We start from the raw sequence: 21,437 nt of genomic DNA on the forward strand, positions 1-21,437 counted from the left end.
TAAACATCCACCAATATAGCTAAACTGAACATCCGATACCATACTATAATGAACATCCAGTTTAATTTGGTCAAAATCAAAACATAACAACCAAGTGCTACACACTCGAATACTAACGGTTAACCATCCATGCTTAGAGTAAAAATGAACATCCGGTCACTTATGGAAATGAACATCCAATTTAGTTCATTAAAAATACGTGAAAACAATGTCTATAATGAACAGCTACGTATTGAAAAACTATACAGTAAAGCATGTAAGAATCAGGTACAACTTTGTTAAACTATCTCATAAATTACAGAATAACAATCAAATATACTCTTTATGCATTAAGTCTACACGAAATAAAAATAGTAAAATAGTTCATTCTAACAAATGGAAAAAGGGTTTTTGCAATTAATAACATGTGGACTTTTGCAACAGCTGCCTCAAAACCTTTAAACTAACATGAATCCTTTAAAAACAGAGATGAGAAAATATACACTATCACAACCTTGTCCAATTAATCCTACTTTTTGTTGAAGGAGCTTAACAAAGATATGAAACCACCGGCTTGTTCGAGAACATTCAGGCCAGCAACAGCACCATGGTTTATATCTTGAGATGCGTGCAGACGAACCACCAGCCAAAAAAAAAGAAAAAGCCAAACAGTTATGTTCTTGGATAGTACTATACCAAATAAACATACAAAGTTGAGATTAAGCCAAACATCTATTGGGATGAATTCTTTTATTTTCTCCGACTTGAATTCCTGAAGGATTTCTCAAGGGTAGTGCCGAGCATCTTACTCTTTGGCCTGCCCTTTGTGGTGACCTTCGATGGGCCTAGGATGTCATCAACACCGACATTGTTCGAACTTTGTGAGCCAATGTAAGGATACCATGCCATATAAATAAATAACATGCCGGCAAGCATAATAGGTATCATATACGTACAAAACACTCATGTAAGAATACCATGCCATATAAAACACACACCCATATAAATCATACAAACCCCATATCCATATAAACCACATAATATGCATAAAGCATGTGAGCATATAAAAAAAAATTAAATTATATGCAGTTTTCATACAAAGATACCATGCCATTACAAAGCACTAAAATAACCATGTCATGATTAACATGCAGGAAATCCAAATACCATACACTTTAATTTAGTTCTAGTTCACAACCCCTGCATCACCTTATATTTGTTTTTTAATTTATCAAATGACCATCATGTAGCAACAATATACGTACGTATACCAATATATGGCCATTCCAATGCATACCAACTAGCTAATTTAGGCTATTCCAACATCCATATAAAATATATGGCCATCTGAATATAAAAGAATGGTTAGCATATAAAACATGTAATATAATATGCAGGTAGCATGCATTCATATACAAAAAAAATAATTATAAAATATGCTTGCTGCACATAAGTATACTATACTTTTAAAAATAATCATATACACATGAAACGATTAATTAATTCTTTCAAATTCTGCATGGATATAATCATATCACTCAATATAAAATAATCACACATTTAATTCAATATAAAACAAACACCTCATCTACAGTGTGACATAAAATCTAAATTTTTCGAAAACTAAACATCTATGGCAGAATTTGTTTATGAAAATAGCTCACCTGGTTCGACTTCTCAACGCCGACGAGGACATCGCCGGATATGTTTTGAGGTTGGTCTGATGAAACCACTGCAACGGTAGACATATCACAGCCTAGGGGTTCAACGAGATCGCACTCCATTAATGAATCTTTGTCCGGTGGTGTGCATGAAGGATGACCCTCGTTTAAAATGTGTTCGTCTTGAGATGGGCCACTGGGAAGACAGTCTTCCGGAAAACAAATACTCCTTGCTGTAGGTCTGGGTTGCTGCGCTAGCGCAAAGACCACGCAAACCACCTGTGCACAGTTTGAACAACACGGCGGGGGGAAGAGAGGCAGACGGCAGTCAGTGATTTTGCAGTGCTGAGGCGGCGAGATCCTCGAATTAGTGGAGAGAGTTGAATTCACGCCGTCTTGATGGACGGTAATCCTAATTTGTTTCAAAATTTAATTTAGAAAGAAATCAAAATTAATTAATTACCCATAATTTAATTTGTTTCAAAATTCAAATTAGAAAGAAATCAAAATTAATTAGCTATCTATAATTTAACATTAATTTCAATTAATCCCCCATTGTATGTATTGTACGATAGGTATATTGTCTCCTCATACTTTTCCTTAATTTATAACAACAATTAACTATCATTGCCATCACATTTTTATTTTGGTACTTGTTCTCGTATATATTTCAAGTGACTACTGACTAGCGATACAAAGAGAGAAGAAATTATGTGTGTGTGTTTTTTTAATAATAATATTACACATTCAAGATTTTTTTTAATTAAGTCTAATTAAATTAATTTAATATAACAAAAATCAATTATAACTAATATTATTTTAAGTTTTATTATTTAATTTGATTAGACTTAGTTAATAAAAAAATTTAAATGTGTAACATTATCCTTTTTTTTAACAATGAATGTCTCTTCTGTATATTATGTAAGTGTTTTCTTTTATTTTTTATTAACAAAGAATCGAGCACACCTTAAATAAAAATTTTACAAATAAAATAGATACGCCTGGCACGTAGGCTTTTACAAAATTTTGACAAACAAAATACAGATATTGTAAGAGTTTGAGTAGCATCTGTAAAATTACACTGGCCATTAATTATCGGATGAAAGAATTACCTATAAAGTTTGATATTAAATTGAAAAGTTGGATGAAATAATTTTGGCTTTTTTTGTCTTATAAAATATTCTTCTCTTAGTTTTGGTTTTTATATATTCTTTTCTTATTTTGATTTTGTAAAAGTTAAAAAATTTTAGTTTTATTTTCTACTGTTTATTTATTATATTAAATGTTTAGATGATAAGTTAAATAATGCTGTGATAAATTAAAATATTTATAAAATATGTCATATCCACGTTTAATCCTTAATTGAATATACTAATGATAAGAATAAAAACCAAATATTTTTAGATTTTATTGAAAACAAAACTAAAATACACCATATTGTATAGTCCAAAACCTTATTTAAACCATTTCTTTTTTGTGTTAAAAGGAATGAAACTAATTAACTACACTACATGTATCTTTCAATATCAATGAACTTAAATTATTTATTACCGAAGTAAAATATAAAAGGAAGAATGCACCAGCCGGGAATCGAACCCGGGTCTGTACCGTGCAGGGTACTATTCTACCACTAGACCACTGGTGCCAACTGATGAGAGACATTAGAGCATTAACATGAAGACTAACTATAACGTGCAGTAACATCTAATATCCACATTCTACGGGACACTGGTTATTGAACCTTTAGAAATACTATGAAAATATTAATCACTATAGTTTCAAATTTCAAGCACAATCATACAGGCATCCGATTTGGATCTTCAATTTGGACTGTAGAATGTAAATTTGAACCATCTGGAATTCCTAAGGGGGGATCTATGCATGAACAATTATCAACATTATATAGCTCCCATTCTTTTATTCCACATTTCTGGAGCGCAGCAACTACCTTTGTCCTCTCTCTTTCATTTGGAAATGCTCCATCTGGACTAACAAGCACTGCTCCAGTATAAGACTGCCCTGCAGCTCTTGCAGCTCCATGATAGTGGAACAAACCCCAACTAAGATCATCGGCGACTTCCACGATTGTCCAATATTCATTTGAAACAACTCCATTATCCAATACACTGAAATGGAATGTCCCGGGTATCTTACCTCTCTTAACCCTGTATCTTCTCCTCCTCCAAACCATTTGTCCTTCTAATGTTTTTACCTGGAATACTGGTTCATACCAAAATGACCCTTTCGCTTTTCCCCTATAGAATAGTTGGTATTGACATGGAAATTGATCGTATGCCGGGTTCTGCCCAGCTACAACACGCCAGCTCCATTGCAAATTCCCCAACCAACCAACAAACAAATCTTCTGCCATTTCATAGTTTATGTCCTGCCCCCGAAACTTAACCATTGGAGGCACATACGGCTTGTTGGGGACTTCTGCTTCCAGCTCAAGACAGTTGTTTTTCTGTAATACACAGAGTGAAAAGGCTTCTAGGTTCGCACTTTCATATGAAGCAATACACCTATAGTTACATACTTGATCAACAGGACTGCACCGGTTCAAGCATTGAAGAGCTTTTCTACAATTAGGATCCAACAAGCAATTAAGTACCTGGCGGCCACAGTTCCTCAGCATGCACTTCAAGGTAGAAAAACCCTTTGCTCTCAAGTTCTTCAACACTGGAACTGGCCTTATATAAGCATTGATTAATACCAGCAAACAGAACCTTATATCATCAGAACTATGTCGATCCCATGCTTCGGATACAGTTTGCACTACTTTACTTGACTCTCCAGTTTTATCTGATTGAGAGTTTCCGAGCACTTTTCCAAATATACTTCCTTTCACTTGATTGTGAACTTCATAGCCTCCTAATTTGTTCTTCAAATCTGTTGTAGAGTCAAAGCATATTACATTTTGTATAGTTCTGCTGTGGATTTTAATCCACTCAATTGATTCCTTTCCTGTAACAGCAACAATCACCAATATATCAGCCTTCAGTAATTCACTCTGAAGTCTCAGAGCCTTTTGTTGATCAGATTGAATACATTCATCGGAAAATACAAGAAGTTCATATCCTTCGTCAACCCATTTCAGTCTTTCTGCCTGTAAAAAGGAATATTAATGGCACTCGACGCAACCGAAAAACTAAGCTCACTATCCATATAAAAAATTATCATGAAAACATATTAGATATTACAGCTAAGCAAAAGACGCATCCATCACATGGAAATACAAAATGTTTTCAGCCACAAATCTGAATGCATTCTTTCATCACTGAAAATAAAGCGACGGAAAAATTGTTACTTAACAGTGTGAAGCATGACTTCTTGCCATAGTGCAGACTTGAGAGGGCTGACAGCGCCATGGCCAACAACAGCCAGCATCCTCACCGGAGGCTCAGGCGGCTGCTCAGCCGTCACAGCGGAGACAACGGCAGGGGAAGCGTGAAGAGGATGAGGAAGAAGTGAGCGAGAGGTGGCATGGCGACGAAGGAAAGAGGTTCCGAAGAATTTAGGTTTGTTTGGAACTGGAAGAAAACCGATTCTTGTGTGAACCGGTGTCAGAAAACGTGGAGCATGCACTTTCACAGACATCAAAACCTCTCTGTCTCCGCTCTTGAAAGAATAGAGAGAAGAGAACCTCTCATAGCCAAACACTCATTACTTTTTATTCCTCCTGAATACCGGATAGGTACACGTACAACTGTCGTATTCCAACTCCAGAAACTTTGGGACACTTCTCTAAGGTATATCATCTAGCTTCATTAAGATTTTGAGCTTTTAATTTTATTTTTCTATTGGAAAATCGTATTTATCATTTTATTGCTCGCCATAGCCTTTATTACTTTATTGTTTCCAAATTCCAAGATTTGAAATTGTGTCCTCCTGCTGAATTTTGTTACGATAAAGACATAAAAAAAACTAAGAATAATATAAATTTTTGCTTAATGTCATAATGTGCCTCATTTCTCTATATTAAAATCTGAATCCGGAATTTTAAGAATTACATGGGCAATTTTTTTAATGTTTTGCTAAAAGGGTTGTTAAAGTGGTAGATTAGAAAAAGGCCAAAAAAAAAAAAGGTGGTAGATTAGAAAGATATCTTTTTGGTATAGTCAACCCTGCTAAATTTATCCACATAATTAGGTTTATATTTGGCAATGTTATATTACACCCGATGGATATTTTTATCAAATTTATATAATAATGTAATGTAATTAATTAGTTATTAACAACTAGGCAGATAAAAAATCAGGGACAGGGACTCCCACAAGGCCATAGCCCATAGAGATTAATGAATATAAATACTTGTAAAGCACAGCCGAAGACTTGCACAGCAGAAGGGGGGGAAAAAGAAATTTTAATACTTTAAACTTCCAGTTTGAATCTGGAATTCGGAATACAAAGATCTTGAAACTCGAACATTTCTTAAAAACTGGCACCGTTGTTGCACTTCAAAATCATTCGTGTCTATTTATTAAAGAAACAAGATTTCACCATTATCCAAATGCAATAATTTCTAATGTACGCGAACATCTTGACATTTTTTAAATGAAGTTTCTGACATCCAAAGATTTGACATCAGCCTTTTCCTCACCCTTGAACTCCTCCCTGAAATGGCAAGGAATACGAGGAAAAGTAAATATTAAAACAGTAAAATCCTGTGGTGGAGGCAAGAATCAATAATATAGCTAAATTCTAACATCAGGAGAGAAGACATTAGTCCTCATTTAGCGGAAAAATGGTTGGTATATCAAGAGGTACAAACTTCGCCGATTTAGAATAAATCAATTGGTCACCATGATACTACGAAACACAGATACTTCGCTGAGTTGCTGTGTCTGCGTGTTGGACACATTTCGGATTCGACACTCACCGACACTCGTTCGACATGCGTATCTGCTATGTCCAACCGTATCCTAATAAAAAATAAAATAAATTTCTCCAGACACGCTTAGACACACCTAAATACCATTATGTGTCAACGTGTCCAGTCTTATTCTTAATATATATTCTTGAAATATAAATTTAGAAATAGTATATATTATTATTTATTAAAAAAATATTTTAAATACTTTATATAATTAAAACAAGACATTAAAAATAATTAAAAAATTAATTTATGTTTTAATATCAATAAAATATCAAAATATCATTACGATTTATCTAAAAAATACTTTATATTTTATATATATGCACGTCCCCGTGTCTTGTGAGATATTAAAATTCGCACGTCGGCGTGTCGCGTGTCGTGTCAGTGCGCATCATAGCCATGACACATTCAAAAGCCACAAACCAAGAAAGCTATAGGAAAGGTGAAGGGATCGTTCTGTACCAATTCCTTTGGAGTTAGAATCAAAATATAAAATAAGACTAATTATCATGCGCTTACAACAACGCGTGTTCGGGGCTTGTGCATGCAAAAATCTCCAGAGAAATGAGATGGGGAAAACATATATCAGTAAGATAGGGTGTCATGAGCAATACCTCTTCGATTGCGTTTCCATTGCCTCAAGAGCTTCTTTCTTCAGTTCCTCCAGTTGTGCTTTGGCCATTTTAAGCTCTAGCTGATCTTCCAACTTTGGTAGATCTTCTTTCCGAATTCCAAGTCTAAGATGTCACCACCAAACATGAACAAGGAAAGAGAAATATAAATATCCAAGGTAATTACATTACAAACAAATTATGAATTGTTTTCAACTTATGTACCAAACCCAGTGGGTGAATTGGCAACTAAGTATAGACAATAGAATTCCCAAATAGTTGATAATATGATGCAAGGTGCACTGCCTATGAAAGAATGAAACTTGGTTAGTTTCATGAGTTGACATCTTCCTTCCCCAAGTACAATATTCTCTATATTTAATCACAAATATCTATCTCCTCTACACAGCCAGAAGGATTACCACTTTCTGTTACTATGAGGATGCTACATGCCACCCAAACAGGGTGAAAATGGTTTTTGTGAAGTCACCAACAATTAGTCATAGAAAGAATCCCGTATAATCCAAGACAATGAAAGGGAATTTAAATAGTATGAAAACTTGAAAGACTAGAATCTAGATGACACTTGATACAAGGCAGATAAATCAAAATAGGGTGAAGGGTGACTTACTTCTGATTAATCTTATCAAATTCTGCCAAGAGAAGGTCCATTCCTTTCTTATCATCTCTCAGTAGAGGTTTTTTCAACTCCTTTTCAACTTTGTCCAATGCTTCCATCATCATAGCCTCAGCGCCAAGATCATCCGTAAGACCATCCCTGTAAAATAGTATATAAACAAAATATAAAATGCCACGTGAAAAGAACTCAAGATATAAAGACAAGGGATGTTGGCGTTATGTTGCCTTAAAACAAGAGAACAACAAGTAAAAGAATTACATAATACATATCATACCTATTCTTGAACTTGGCATAAAGAACAAAGCATAACAATAAAATGACAAAGGTAACACATGAATAAGCACATATACAGTTACTAATGGATATAGTAGAATAGATCATCACGCACTTGATTCTTATTTCCTGCAAGGTTAAAAGATAAGTGCGAGCATCAGGAATATCTTGTGTTTCCATTTCAATGATTCCTTTGATACTTTGAGACTCTGAGAGCAAGTTTGCCCTGCAGGATGAACAAGGCATTATAATCAGAACGTTTTTTAAAACAACAACAACAACAATAATAATAATAATAATAGTATTGAGAGAAAATTACAATAAAACAAAAAGTAAAAGAGAATCTTACTTTTGCCTAACAGTTTTCATGACATTTGCGTACTGAGAAACAGCAGCTGGATCATCTGGATCAATGGTAATCTTTTCCTTCTTTAATACTCCCATGGCTGTCTCAAACTTGTTCTTCAACTCCACAAAAATGCTCTTTAGCATCTCTATTTCCCCATTCAATGAAGAGTGCATTGTCAGACAGTGACAGAAAAGACAAAAAAGGAGGGGGGGGGGGATCAATCGAGATAAGACTCAATGAAAGTCTAACTACTAGAACAAATAGAGCCCAAAATCTCACATCATCAATGAGCTCTCGTAAGCTCAAATTACCAGTGATGGATAAGAAATTAATTTGATAAAATAAAATAATACAGATATACGGGAGAACTGACCATCTCCTTGAGGGAAGGAGGGGCAGACCCTTTGGCAAAGTGACGAACAGGAATAGCATGCTCCTTTTGCAGAAATACTTGACTGGCATAGACCTATAAGAAGAGAGAGAAAATTCAGCACATGGCAACTAAATAGTCATCCCTTCTTAATAATGATGCATATTAACTAAAAAAAAGGGGGGGGGGGGTGCTTAAGCATGAAAACAGGAGTTTCAGCTGGGAATTGAGGCAGGGACCAGAAGGAATACTTTCACAATGTTCAATCGTATTATTTATCTTCAATCGTATGAAATTAAAAATAATAAGGAACCCAACCTAAACACAACTTGTTAGGACTTATGAGGGTCCAATCACGATGACGATGATCAAGGATCACAAAACCCAATACATTTATATGTTGACCATTTCCGGCTCCACCCAAATGCAAAAAGCATATTGCCCCAATCAATAGAATCAAAGGGTAAACAAAATTTATCGACATAAATTAACAAATGATATATACACCCAGCCATGTGAAAAAGAGGGGGGAAAACCCCTATTTTTGAGACACAATTTCCAAATATTAAGATACATAGTGCATTACGTATTTTCTAAAAAATTAACCAGAAGAGATATAGATCCCGACATTAAAGAGACAGAACCAGAAAGCACTAACATGAAAAAAATAAATGCAATGGCAACCAGGAAACAAGCCTAGCTACTCAATCGGGGAGAAGGAATAGAATGCATCAATTGGGAATCGAAGAAATGAAATGAGGTAATAATCGGAGAGATGAAAGATGAGAGAGAGAGACCAGCTTATTGGATTTGGAGAAGAGGCGAGAAGATAGTGCCATTGATGAATCGATCGAAGTTCAGTGATGCTGCTGTTGAGCTTTATCGTCCTTTAAACGCTTAGGGTTCACTTTGATTCCCTTTGTCTTTGTGAGGGATGTGAGTGTTGTGCTATTGAGAGATTTCACAAAGTCAGGGAGCGGTAATATGGTAAGGTACGCCCTCCCGCATCCTATTACCGCATCTTCGGTTTAGCAGAGTCTTATATCTAAGCCCTCCGATTTCCGATATCTACGGTTCAAGTTCAACCATTTCTCCTTTTTTTTTTTTTTTTCAATAATGATAAAATATACATAACATAACATATATAATAAAAAATTTAATTTTGATGTACCGAAATAAAGCCGCTTTACACGTGCATTCAATCACACGACACTACATTAATAAAAATAACTATTTTTATATTAACAGCATGAACAATAATCCAAAAATGTTATAATTGTACAACTATATAAAATATTTTACATTTTTAATATATCAAAATTAAATTCATATAATAAATTCAAAAGAAAAAACACAAAACATGATATTTACTTTCTTTCTGTATATGCTATGTATATTTTCAATATCTTATAAATACTAAAAAGTTTTAGAGAATAAGGGTTGGAACTTTACTTTAGAAATTACTCATGCACTCTTACATCCCAGAGACTTTCTGAGTTTGTGTCGAGTCATCGAGTCAATTATCTGTAGGGTTCATTCCACAAGTCTTTATTTTCCATTTACATTTTCTATAAACTTTATCTTTCAGTAAAATTTATTTTTCAGCAAATTTATCCTTCAAGCATTCTTTAATTTCCATGTCTAATTTATATTTCAGTAAATTTAAGTTTCATGTCAAAGCCCTTTGACCCAGTCAAAGGCACTTTACTACTTTCTCTAAATCTCAATGCAATCTTTCCGATTTCAGTTAATTTACTTTTCGAAAACTTTATTTTCTCATTTCTTTTGTTCTTTACAAATTTCGATTTATATTTCATTTCGATACCCGTCTAATCGAGGACGCTTTGATGCACTTATAGAAAACTGGTACCTGCAAAAGAGGAGTTGGTTTCGCTCCCAGACCATTAGAATCGAACCACCATCAATTCACTAAAAATCGAAAAAACAAATTGGCACACCCGGTAGGACAGTTTAAATTGAAGTGTGTCAAAAAAAAGTTTTTGTATTATTTGGTGGATGCGATTGAGAAGTGGAAAGATCATTCACATGGCTGATGAAGTGTCAAATGTGAATGGTGGTTCCTCCACCAATGATAGCATGCCAGTAATTGTGCAACAAGCGGACGTGACTTCACGTTCGAAATGTGCAATTGAAAGTGAAAGCATAGCGGTTACCACTGTGTAGACTAGAAATGTTGGACGTAACATTCGTCCACGTAGTAATTTGCCGCCTCCTCCAATAACTACCGGTTGGCCTCCTTATGGCCTTCCTCCCGGTAATACTCCACCGGTGGGTAGTTTTATTCCTCCTGTTTGATTTGGGAGTGGAAATGGAGGAAATAATTCTCAAAACCTACAGCAACATTTCGAGTATTCTCGTGATTACAATGTGGGTTCTACTTCGAATGCTGCTAATTCCATGGCGGTATATCGACAGCAAGTAGAGGAAAGTCATCATGACTTAGTCAATTTGTTGACTCAATAAATTACTACAATTCTAAATCCTATGATGACTGATCACAAATCAAAATTCGAACGTTTTGCTAGACAAGTCGAACGTATTACTCGAATCGTAGATTATGAAGAAGGTGAAAGGCACAATGCTATGGAAAATAATGAAGGATTCGAAAATATGTTTTAAAATGAAAACAATGTTTTAGAAAAAATCCTCATGTAGTTCCCCATTGTCAAAATACTGCTGAATTTCTAGCCAGATTACGTGCTAATCATGGTTGTGAACATTATCAAGTCACCAGAATTGTGGAAGAAGTGCTCAATCGAGTCGGTTTAAATGTTGGTTTTATGAATCGACCTCATTTTGTGTATGCTTTCCCTCAAGTTGTCCAAATGGCTGAAGTTTCAAGAGGGGTGAAAAATCCAAAAATAATCACAAAATTTGCTGGGGAAGTTAGAGAATCAACCACTGAACATGTCGCTCGATATTTGGTTGAGATCGGAAATTTAGCCAATGATGAAAATTTGAAAATAAAGGTTTTCCTTCTTCGTTAACGAAGAATGCGTTTATTTGGTTTTCAAATCTTAGACCAAATTTGATAACGACGTGGAATCAGTTGGAAACTGCTTTTCATGCTCAGTTCTATCGAAGGGAATTGAATGTGGCAGTTACTGATCTAGTTGTTTTGAAACGTGAAGATGGTGAAGCCATTGATGATTATATGATATGTTTCAAAAATGCTAGAAGTAGGTGCTATGTGTCATTACCCGAGAGTGAAGTGGTGAAAATAGCAATTATGGGGCTAGAATTTTATATGCGTCGAAAGTTGCTTAATGTGCATATCCCTGATTTAGCCCATTTAGTTGAAAAGGTCCGTCAGATTGAACTCATGAAAAAAGAGAAGGAGAAATACATGAGTAAGCAAAGATCAAAGAGTAAATATTTTACTCGAAATGAGAAACTTGTTTATGTGACTATGGAGTCCTCAGAGGAGGAACTCGATTTCGAGGCAGAAATCGATTTGGCTGAACTTAAGAAGGGACCTCCATATGTCTGTTCTTTACTTAAAAAGCTTTCTAGCAATGAAAATTCGAATGATTCAAAACTAAAAAGTGAAAAGAAATACAGTTTTAATATTTCAAAATCTGATCAGATTTTCGATGTGTTGCTTAAAGATAAATAATTAGTTCTGCCTGAGGGTAGAACCTTACTTTGGGTGAAAGATTTAAAAGGAAAACCTTATTGCAAATTTTACCAAGCAACCAGTCATTCGACTAACAGTTGTGTTCATTTCAGGAACTTAATTCAGGAAGCTATAATGGAGGGATGATTGAAATTTGATGATGGTAAGAAGGAAATGAAGGTTGATGTTGATCCCTTCGATGTTGATGCTAGTTTCATTAAACTGTGTTTCAAAGTGAACATGGTTGGAATGTCTTATGACTTTGATGTGGCTCTTGATGATTTTGAGTCACAAGTTCGTTCAGTTTATCCCCGAGCGGGAGATGGCTTGCTGGATTTCTTAGTTCAGCAAAAGATTAAAGACCGGGATGTGTCTCTTTGTCTATGGTGTAATGCTGTTTTTGATGCTGAAGCCGCATCAATTTTCGAAAAGGAGAGGATGAAAAAGGAATTGGCTCATAGGGAAGAGCAAGCTCGACAAAAACAACCGATTCGACGTATAGAAGGTCAGAGCTCTAAGACCCCTCAACAGAATGTGGTTGCACCTTTGAGCCGCTCTCAGGCCATAGGTGTTCAATGGATTCGGAACTATCAGGAGTTCCAGAAGCGGGATGCTCTTTATCGTCACAACCCACAGTGGAGACATTGGGGACCTCTTAGAAACCAATACCCCCACTATCGTGGTCGAGCCAGAGGGTATCCAAGGGGGAGAGGAAGAAGGAACCCTAATCAAAACAAGAAGCCTCAAGCAGATGTAAGCAAGGGGCAACGTCTTCGTTCATTCCCCAATTGTCTTTCCTTCTGATGGAAAATCGTGCCCGAAGGGAATTCCATCTCTTGCGAAGATAGAGAAAGGCAAAGCAATAGCTCAGTCTTTGGGGGTCGACAAAGGTAAGAAAGTTGATGTCGATGAAGAATACTTTGAAGAAGGGGATGATGATATGGTTGGAACGATTTCGATTAGTCCAACCGAGTTTTTGGGGGAATATGAAGGTGACCCAGAGAAAGACTATGATATGGAAGCTGAAGAAGCTTTCTCCATCATCCGATATGAGGATGAACCGGGTTACTTTCTGAGGCCTTGATGCACCACTAATTTGTGGTACATCTTGTCCTTAATTGAGTGGATTTTATCCACTATTCTCACATTTATTCATAGAAATCGCATGTTTTACATTTTCCTTCCTGATTTTGTATTGTGATTGGAAATATGCTTCTTTGGCCTTAATTTTGCTAATTTTAATCCTCTCTTATTACCATTCGATGCTTTGATATGTGTGTTAATTGATTTCAGGGTTTATAGGGCAGGAATGGCTTAGAGGATGGAAAGAAAGCATTTCAAAGTGGAAGAAATACATGAAGCTGAAAGAATTGCTAAGCTGTCAGCCCTGACCTCTTCGCACTCAATCGATCAATACTTGAGCTACAGAGGTCCAAATGAGGCAGTTCTAGTTGCGTTAGAAAGCTAACATCCGGGGCTTTGCAACAATATATAATTTTTCATAGTTGATCTGGCGTTTAGGGACGCGCACGCACAAAGCACGCGTACGCGTGGATGGTGCAAAAGTTCAGCGACGCGTACGCGTGCATGACGCGTATGCGTGCATGAACCACGTGCTAGACGTATCAGAAATTGCTGGGGCGATTTCTGGGCTATTTTTGGCCCAGTTTTTAGCCTGAAAACACAGATTAGAGGCTGCAAAGTGGGGAAATCCAGCAGACACTTCTCATTATTCACAATTCAGGTTTTAAATGTAGTTTTCTAGAGAGAGAGGCTCCCTCCTTTCTCTAAATATTTGCTTTTTGCTTGTTTGCTAGTTTTCGTTAGTTTTAGGACTTTGTTGCTTATTTTTATTAGTTTTTGTTTTTATTTTCTCTTACTACTATGAATTCTCACAACTTTGGCTATGAGTTTGGTTCTAATTATGTTGTAGGAAGTGGACGCTACAATGAGAATATGCATCAAGGATGGGAGAATCAAAGATGGGAGGAGCCACAAGGAATCAACCCTTTTGGAAACAACCTCCACCAACATACTATGATCAAGAGCCATTCCAAGAAGCATACCAAGATAACGGCTATGGTGAGCACTCTTTTGATTATCAACAACCACCACCATACGCCTATGAACCCCCTTCTCAACATAATTTTGAACCTACATACTCACAAGCACCTTACCATCAAACACCCCCATATGACCCTAATCATTACCCACCATTCCAAGAGCCTTATGAACCATACTTAGCACCACCACCTCAATATACACAATCTCCATTTCCTTATCAAGAAGAACCACCTCCGTATTATGAGCCATTTCTCCCAACACATGAACCCTCTTATCCACCCTAACCTCTATTAGATAACAACACTCTTAGTGTTACCAGGGGCAAGGAGAGCTTCAAACCACACTTATCTCTACTCTCATTGGTCTCATCTCTAAACTCTAATATCTTATATCCCGCAGGGACCAACCCTCTACCTCCAATATTCAACCGTCAAACTTTAATGCACCACCACCCTCCATGCAATAATACCCATATCCATCAATCCAAGAGCAACATGATCCCAATGATGCTACTGAACCAGAACAAGAGCAAAGAGATCGTCTTAGGGACATAATGGATTGGTTATACGCACACATACTTCAAGAAAAGCAAGAGGAGGCCCAAAGAGTGGAGGTAGTAGAGACCATTGAAGGCGAATGAGTGGTTGAAGAATTAGTGAAGGGAGATATCAATGAGGAGTTTGATTTTGTATTAGAGCAAGTGGAGAAAGCTGAAATTATCACAGAAGAGTAAGTGGTTGAAGACTTGGGAGATACGGAACCTCCATGGTATATCATGGTTGAAGACTTTGCAGAGGTTGATCAAGAGATAGAGATTAAGGAAGAAGAAGCACAGCCCCCTGGTGGACGAAATTGTGATCACATCAATGTAGTATTCTTTGTTGTTGTATGGAATCATTATTATGGCACTTATGTGTGGACACAACTCCGTTCAACTAACCAGCAAGTGTACTGGGTCGTCCAAGTAATACCTTACGTGAGTAAGGGTCGATCCCACAGAGATTGTTGGTATGAAGCAAGCTATGGTCACCTTGTAAATCTCAGTTAGGCAGATTAAATAGTTTTGGGTTTCGAAAATTAATAATAAAAAGGAAAATAAAAGGGATAGAGATACTTATGTAAATTAATAGTGGGAATTTCAGATAAGTGTATGGAGATGCTGTGCTCCTCTTGAATTCTCTACTTTCCCATTGCTTTCATCCAATCCTTCTTATTCCTTTCCATGGCAAGCTGTATGTAGGGCATCACCGTTGTCAATGGTTACATCCCATCCTCTCAGTGAAAACGTTCCTATGCTCTGTCACAGCACGGCTAATCATCTGTCGGTTCTCAATCAGGTTGGAATAGAATCCCTTGATTCTTTTACGTTTGTCATCACGCCCAGCCTTCAGGAGTTTGAAGCTCGTCACAGTCATTCAATCCCAGAATCCTACTCGGAATACCACAGACAAGGTTTAGACTTTCCGGATCCTCATGAATGCCGCCATCTATCTAGCTTATATCACGAAGATTCTGTTGGGGAATCTAAGAGATATGCGCCCGGCCTAGAGTAGAACGGAAGTGGTTGTCAGTCACGCGCGTTCATAGGTGAGAATGATGATGAGTGTCACGGATCATCACATTCATCAAAGTTAAGTGTAACGTATATCTTGGAATAAGAATAAAAGAGAATTGAATAGAAAGTAATAGTAATTGTATTGAAACTTGAGGTACAGCAGAGCTCCACACCCTTAATCTATGGTGTGCAGAAACTCCACTGTTGAAAATACATAAGTAGAAGGTTCAGGCATGGCCGAATGGCCAGCCCCCTGAATGTGATCACCGGATTCAAATTACAATCCAGGATGAGATTATGATAGTAAAAAGTTCTATTTATAATAAACTAGCTCCTAGGGTTTACATGAGTAAGTAATTGATGCATAAATCCACTTCCGGGGCCCACTTGGTGTATGTTTGGGCTGAGCTTGATCTATTCACGAGCTGAGGCTTTTATTGGAGTTGAACTCCAAGTTATGACATGTTTTGGGCGTTCAACTCCGGATCATGACGTGTTTCTGGCGTTTAACTCTAGACATCAATATGTACTTGGCGTTCAACGCCAAGTTACATCGTGAATTTCCGAATAAAGTATGGAGTATTATATATTGCTGGAAAGCTCTGGATGTCTACTTTCCAACGCCGTCGAGAGCGCGCTATTTGGAATTCTGTAGCTCCAGAAAATCCATTTCGAGTGTAGGGAGGTCAGATTCCAACAGCATCAGCAGTCCTTTTGTCAGCCTTTTTCAGAGTTTTGCTCAAGTCCCTCAATTTCAGCCAGAAATTACCTGAAATCACAGAAAAATACACAAACTCATAGTAAAGTCTAGAAATGTGAATTTAACATAAAAACTAATGAAAACATCCCTAAAAGTAGCTTGAACTTACTAAAAACTACCTAAAAACAATGCCAAAAAGCGTATAAATTATCCGCTCATCACAACACCAAACTTAAATTGTTGCTTGTCCCCAAGCAACTGAAAATCAAATAGGATAAAAAGAAGAGAATATACTATAAATTCCAGAATATCAATGAATATTAATTCTAATTAGATGAGCGGGACTTGTAGCTTTTTGCTTCTGAACAGTTTTGGCATCTCACTTTTTCCTTTGAAGTTTAGAATGATTGGCTTCTCTAGGAACTTAGAATTTCGGATAGTGTTATTGACTTTCCTAGTTAAGCATGTTGATTCTAGAACACAGCTACTTATGAGTCTTGGCCGTGGCCCTAAGCACTTTGTTTTCCAGTATTACCACCGGATACATAAATGCCACAGACACATGACTGGGTGAACCTTTTCAGATTGTGACTCAGCTTTGCTAGAGTCCCCAGTTAGAGGTGTCCAGAGCTCTTGAGCACACTCTTTTTGCTTTGGATCACGACTTTAACCATTCAGTCTCAAGCTTTTCACTTGGACCTTCATGACACAAGCACATGGTTAGGGACAGCTTGATTTAGCCGCTTAGGCCTGGATTTTATTTCCTTGGGCCCTCCTATCCATTGATGCTCAAAGCCTTGGATCCTTTTTACCCTTGTCTTTTGGTTTTAAGGGCTATTGGCTTTTTCTGCTTGCTTTTTCTTTTTCTTTCTATTTTTTTCGCCACTTTTTTTTCGCAAGCTTTTGCTATTCACTGCTTTTTCTTGCTTCAAGAATCAATTTCATGATTTTTCAGATTGTCAATAACATTTCTCCTTGTTCATCATTCTTTCAAGAGCCAACAATTTTAACATTCATAAACAACAAGATAAAAAATATGCACTGTTCAAGCATTCATTCAGAAAACAAAAGTATTGTCACCACATCAATATAATTAAACTAAATTCAAGGATAAATTCGAAATTCATGTACTTCTTGTTCTTTTGAATTAAAACATTTTTCTTTTAAGAGAGGTGAAGGATTAATGGATTTATTCATAACTTTAAGACATAGTTACTAACTACTAATGATCATGTAATAAAGACACAAGTATAGATAAACATATAACATAAAAAAAATGAAAAGCAGAAGAAAAAATTTAAGAACAAGGAATAAGTCCACCTTAGTGAGGGTGGCGCCTTCTTGAAGGACCATTGATGTCCTTGAGCTCTACTATGTCTCTGAATTGTTGTAATTTAGTTTCTCTTAGTTTTCTTTTTAGAGTCCTTTCAGGTTCAGGATCAAATTTAACAAGAGTGCCTTTATCCTTGTTCCTGCTCATATGAAAGAGAAGAAAACAAGAAAAGAAAGAGGAATCCTCTATGTCACAGTATAGAGATTCTTTTATGTTAGTAGAAAAAGAAAGGGGGGAAGAATGAAGAAAAAAAATGAATAGTCTGTATAAAGAGTAAGGATATGAGAGGTGAAGAGAAGTGTTAGTAATTAAATAATTAAAATAGAAGAAGAAAAGAGAAAGAGAATTTCGAAAATAATTTTGAAAAAGGGGTTAGTATTTTCGAAAATTAAAGATAAAATATAATTAAAATTAAAACATGAAACAATTAGTTAATTAAAAAGAATTTTTGAAAAAGGGGTGAGATATTTTCGAAAATTAGAGAGGGAAAAGTAGTTAGGTGGTTTTGAAAAAGATAAAAAACAAAAAAAAAGTTAGTTAGTTGATTGAAAAAGATTTGAAATCAAAATTGAAAAGATAAGAAGGTAAGAGGTTTAGATAAGATATTTTGAAATCAAATTTTGAAAAAGATAATTTTTTTTTTAAAAAAAGATATGATAAAAAGATAAGAAAAAAAATTTAATAAAAAGATATTTTGAAAAAGATTTAATTTTTAAAATGACTTAACTAACAAGAAACTACAAGATAAGATTCTAGAAATTAAAGATTGAACCTTTCTTAACAAGAAAGTAACAAACTTCAAATTTTTGAATCAATCACATTAATTGTTAGCATATTTTCGAAAAAATGATAGAAAGATAAGAAAAAGATTTTGAAAATATTTTGAAAAATAATTTTAAAATTTTCGAGAAATATAAAAAAATGAGAAAGATATGATTTTTGAAAAAGATTTTGAAAAGATAAGATTTTTAAAATTGAAAATTTGACTTGACTTGTAAGAAACAACTAATTTTGAAAATTTTTGACTAAGTCAACTCAAATTTTCGAAAATTATGAGAAAAATAAGGAAAAGATATATTTTTTATTTTTGAATTTTTTTTTAATTATGAGAGAGAAAAACAACAAAAATACTCAATGCATGAAATTTTTAGATCAAAACAATGAATGCATGCAAGAATGCTATGAATGTCAAGATGAACACCAAGAACACTTTGAAGATCATGATGAACATCAAGAACATAATTTTGAAAAATTTTTGATGCAAAGAAAACATGCAAGACACCAAACTTAGAAATCTTTAATGCATGGACTCTAACAAACAAAAAATGCATATGAAAAACAACAAACAACACAAAACAAGAAAACATCAAGATCAAACAAGAAGACTTGTCAAGAACAACTTGAAGATCATGAAGAACACTATGAATGCATGGAATTTTCGAAAAAATGCAAGAAAAATTTTTAAAGCATGCAATTGACACCAAACTTAAAAATTGACTCAAGACTCAAACAAGAAACACAAAATATATATATTTTTTATTTTTATGATTTTCTAAATTTTTTTGGATTTTTATTAATTTTTTTTTCGAAAATATTTTTGGAAAAACGAAAAAGAAAAATTTTGAAAAAGTTTTTGAAAAGAAAATTACCTAATCTGAGCAACAAGATGTACCGTCAGTTGTCCATACTCGAACAATCCCCGGCAACGGCGCCAAAAACTTGGTGGACGAAATTGTGATCACATCAATGTAGTATTCTTTGTTGTTATATGGAATCATTATTATGGCACTTATGTGTGGACACAACTCCGTTCAACTAACCAGCAAGTGTACTGGGTCGTCCAAGTAATACCTTACGTGAGTAAGGGTCGATCCCACAGAGATTGTTGGTATGAAGCAAGCTATGGTCACCTTGTAAATCTCAGTTAGGCAGATTAAATAGTTTTGGGTTTCGAAAATTAATAATAAAAAGGAAAATAAAAGGGATAGAGATACTTATGTAAATTAATAGTGGGAATTTCAGATAAGTGTATGGAGATGCTGTGCTCCTCTTGAATTCTCTACTTTCCCATTGCTTTCATCCAATCCTTCTTACTCCTTTCCATGGCAAGCTGTATGTAGGGCATCACCGTTGTCAATGGCTACATCCCATCCTCTCAGTGAAAATGTTCCTATGCTCTGTCACAGCACGGCTAATCATCTGTCGGTTCTCAATCAGGTTGGAATAGAATCCCTTGATTCTTTTGCGTTTGTCATCACGCCCAGCCTTCAGGAGTTTGAAGCTCGTCACAGTCATTCAATCCCAGAATCCTACTCGGAATACCACAGACAAGGTTTAGACTTTCCGGATCCTCATGAATGCCGCCATCTATCTAGCTTATACCACGAAGATTCTGTTGGGGAATCTAAGAGATATGTGCCCGGCCTAGAGTAGAACGGAAGTGGTTATCAATCACGCGCGTTCATAGGTGAGAATGATGATGAGTGTCACGGATCATCACATTCATCAAAGTTAAGTGTAACGTATATCTTGGAATAAGAATAAAAGAGAATTGAATAGAAAGTAATAGTAATTGTATTGGAACTTGAGGTACAGCAGAGCTCCACACCCTTAATCTATGGTGTGCAGAAACTCCACTGTTGAAAATACATAAGTAGAAGGTTCAGGCATGGCCGAATGGCCAGCCCCCTGAATGTGATCACTGGATTCAAATTACAATCCAGGATGAGATTATGATAGTAAAAAGTTCTATTTATAATAAACTAGCTTCTAGGGTTTACATGAGTAAGTAATTGATGCATAAATCCACTTCCGGGGCCCACTTGGTGTATGTTTGGGCTGAGCTTGATCTATTCACGAGCTGAGGCTTTTATTGGAGTTGAACTCCAAGTTATGACATGTTTTGGGCGTTCAACTCCGGATCATGACGTGTTTCTGGCGTTTAACTCCAGACAGCAATATGTACTTGGCGTTCAATGCCAAGTTACGTCGTCAATTTCCGAATAAAGTATAGACTATTATATATTGCTGGAAAGCTCTGGATGTCTACTTTCCAACGCCGTTGAGAGCGCGCTATTTGGAGTTCGGTAGCTCTAGAAAATCCATTTCGAGTGCAGGGAGGTCAGATTCCAACAGCATCAGCAGTCCTTTTGTCAGCCTTTTTCAGAGTTTTGCTCAAGTCCCTCAATTTCAGCCAGAAATTACCTGAAATCACAGAAAAACACACAAACTCATAGTAAAGTCTAGAAATGTGAATTTAACATAAAAACTAATGAAAACATCCCTAAAAGTAGCTTGAACTTACTAAAAACTACCTAAAAACAATGCCAAAAAGCGTATAAATTATCCGCTCATCACCCCCCATGCCCTTGGTAGGCAACGAAAAAGAG

The 21,437-nt window shown here is 35.8% G+C and overlaps 2 protein-coding genes across 2 annotated transcripts; both read right to left on the minus strand.

The window, feature by feature from the left end:
- Nucleotides 1-3,166: 3,166 nt before the first annotated feature.
- On the minus strand, nt 3,167-5,406 carry LOC130968093 (violaxanthin de-epoxidase, chloroplastic). The gene is made up of 2 exons (XM_057893176.1): nt 4,953-5,406; nt 3,167-4,746 (listed from the first exon to the last, which is right to left on the minus strand). The coding sequence occupies exons 1-2, from the start codon at nt 5,235-5,237 to the stop codon at nt 3,436-3,438; spliced, it is 1,596 nt and encodes a 531-aa protein (XP_057749159.1). The 5' UTR covers nt 5,238-5,406; the 3' UTR covers nt 3,167-3,435.
- A 580-nt stretch (nt 5,407-5,986) lies between these two features.
- On the minus strand, nt 5,987-9,762 carry LOC130966211 (probable ATP synthase 24 kDa subunit, mitochondrial). Its single transcript, XM_057890995.1, has 7 exons — nt 9,557-9,762; nt 8,751-8,855; nt 8,390-8,532; nt 8,156-8,266; nt 7,759-7,905; nt 7,131-7,253; nt 5,987-6,254 (listed from the first exon to the last, which is right to left on the minus strand). Exons 1-7 carry the CDS (start codon nt 9,596-9,598, stop codon nt 6,191-6,193), a joined length of 735 nt encoding a protein of 244 aa, XP_057746978.1. The 5' UTR covers nt 9,599-9,762; the 3' UTR covers nt 5,987-6,190.
- Nucleotides 9,763-21,437: the final 11,675 nt, after the last annotated feature.

The sequence above is a fragment of the Arachis stenosperma genome, chromosome 3 (genome assembly GCF_014773155.1).
Source record: "Arachis stenosperma cultivar V10309 chromosome 3, arast.V10309.gnm1.PFL2, whole genome shotgun sequence".
Lineage (NCBI taxonomy): Eukaryota > Viridiplantae > Streptophyta > Magnoliopsida > Fabales > Fabaceae > Arachis > Arachis stenosperma.

What these genes read in the sequence shown, in the direction of transcription:
- LOC130968093 (XM_057893176.1), bottom strand. Translation starts at nt 5,237, where the DNA reads ATGTCTGTGAAAGTGCATGCTCCACGTTTTCTGACACCGGTTCACACA. An exon ending in AAGAAGTCATGCTTCACACT is followed by an intron (nt 4,747 to 4,952) that starts GTTAAGTAACAA and finishes TCCTTTTTACAG; the next exon opens with GCAGAAAGACTGAAATGGGT.
- LOC130966211 (XM_057890995.1), bottom strand. Translation starts at nt 9,598, where the DNA reads ATGGCACTATCTTCTCGCCTCTTCTCCAAATCCAATAAGCTG. An exon ending in AGGAGATGGTCAGTTCTCCC is followed by an intron (nt 8,533 to 8,750) that starts GTATATCTGTAT and finishes GGGGAAATAGAG; the next exon opens with ATGCTAAAGAGCATTTTTGT. An exon ending in TTTGATAAGATTAATCAGAA is followed by an intron (nt 7,254 to 7,758) that starts GTAAGTCACCCT and finishes GTGACATCTTAG; the next exon opens with ACTTGGAATTCGGAAAGAAG.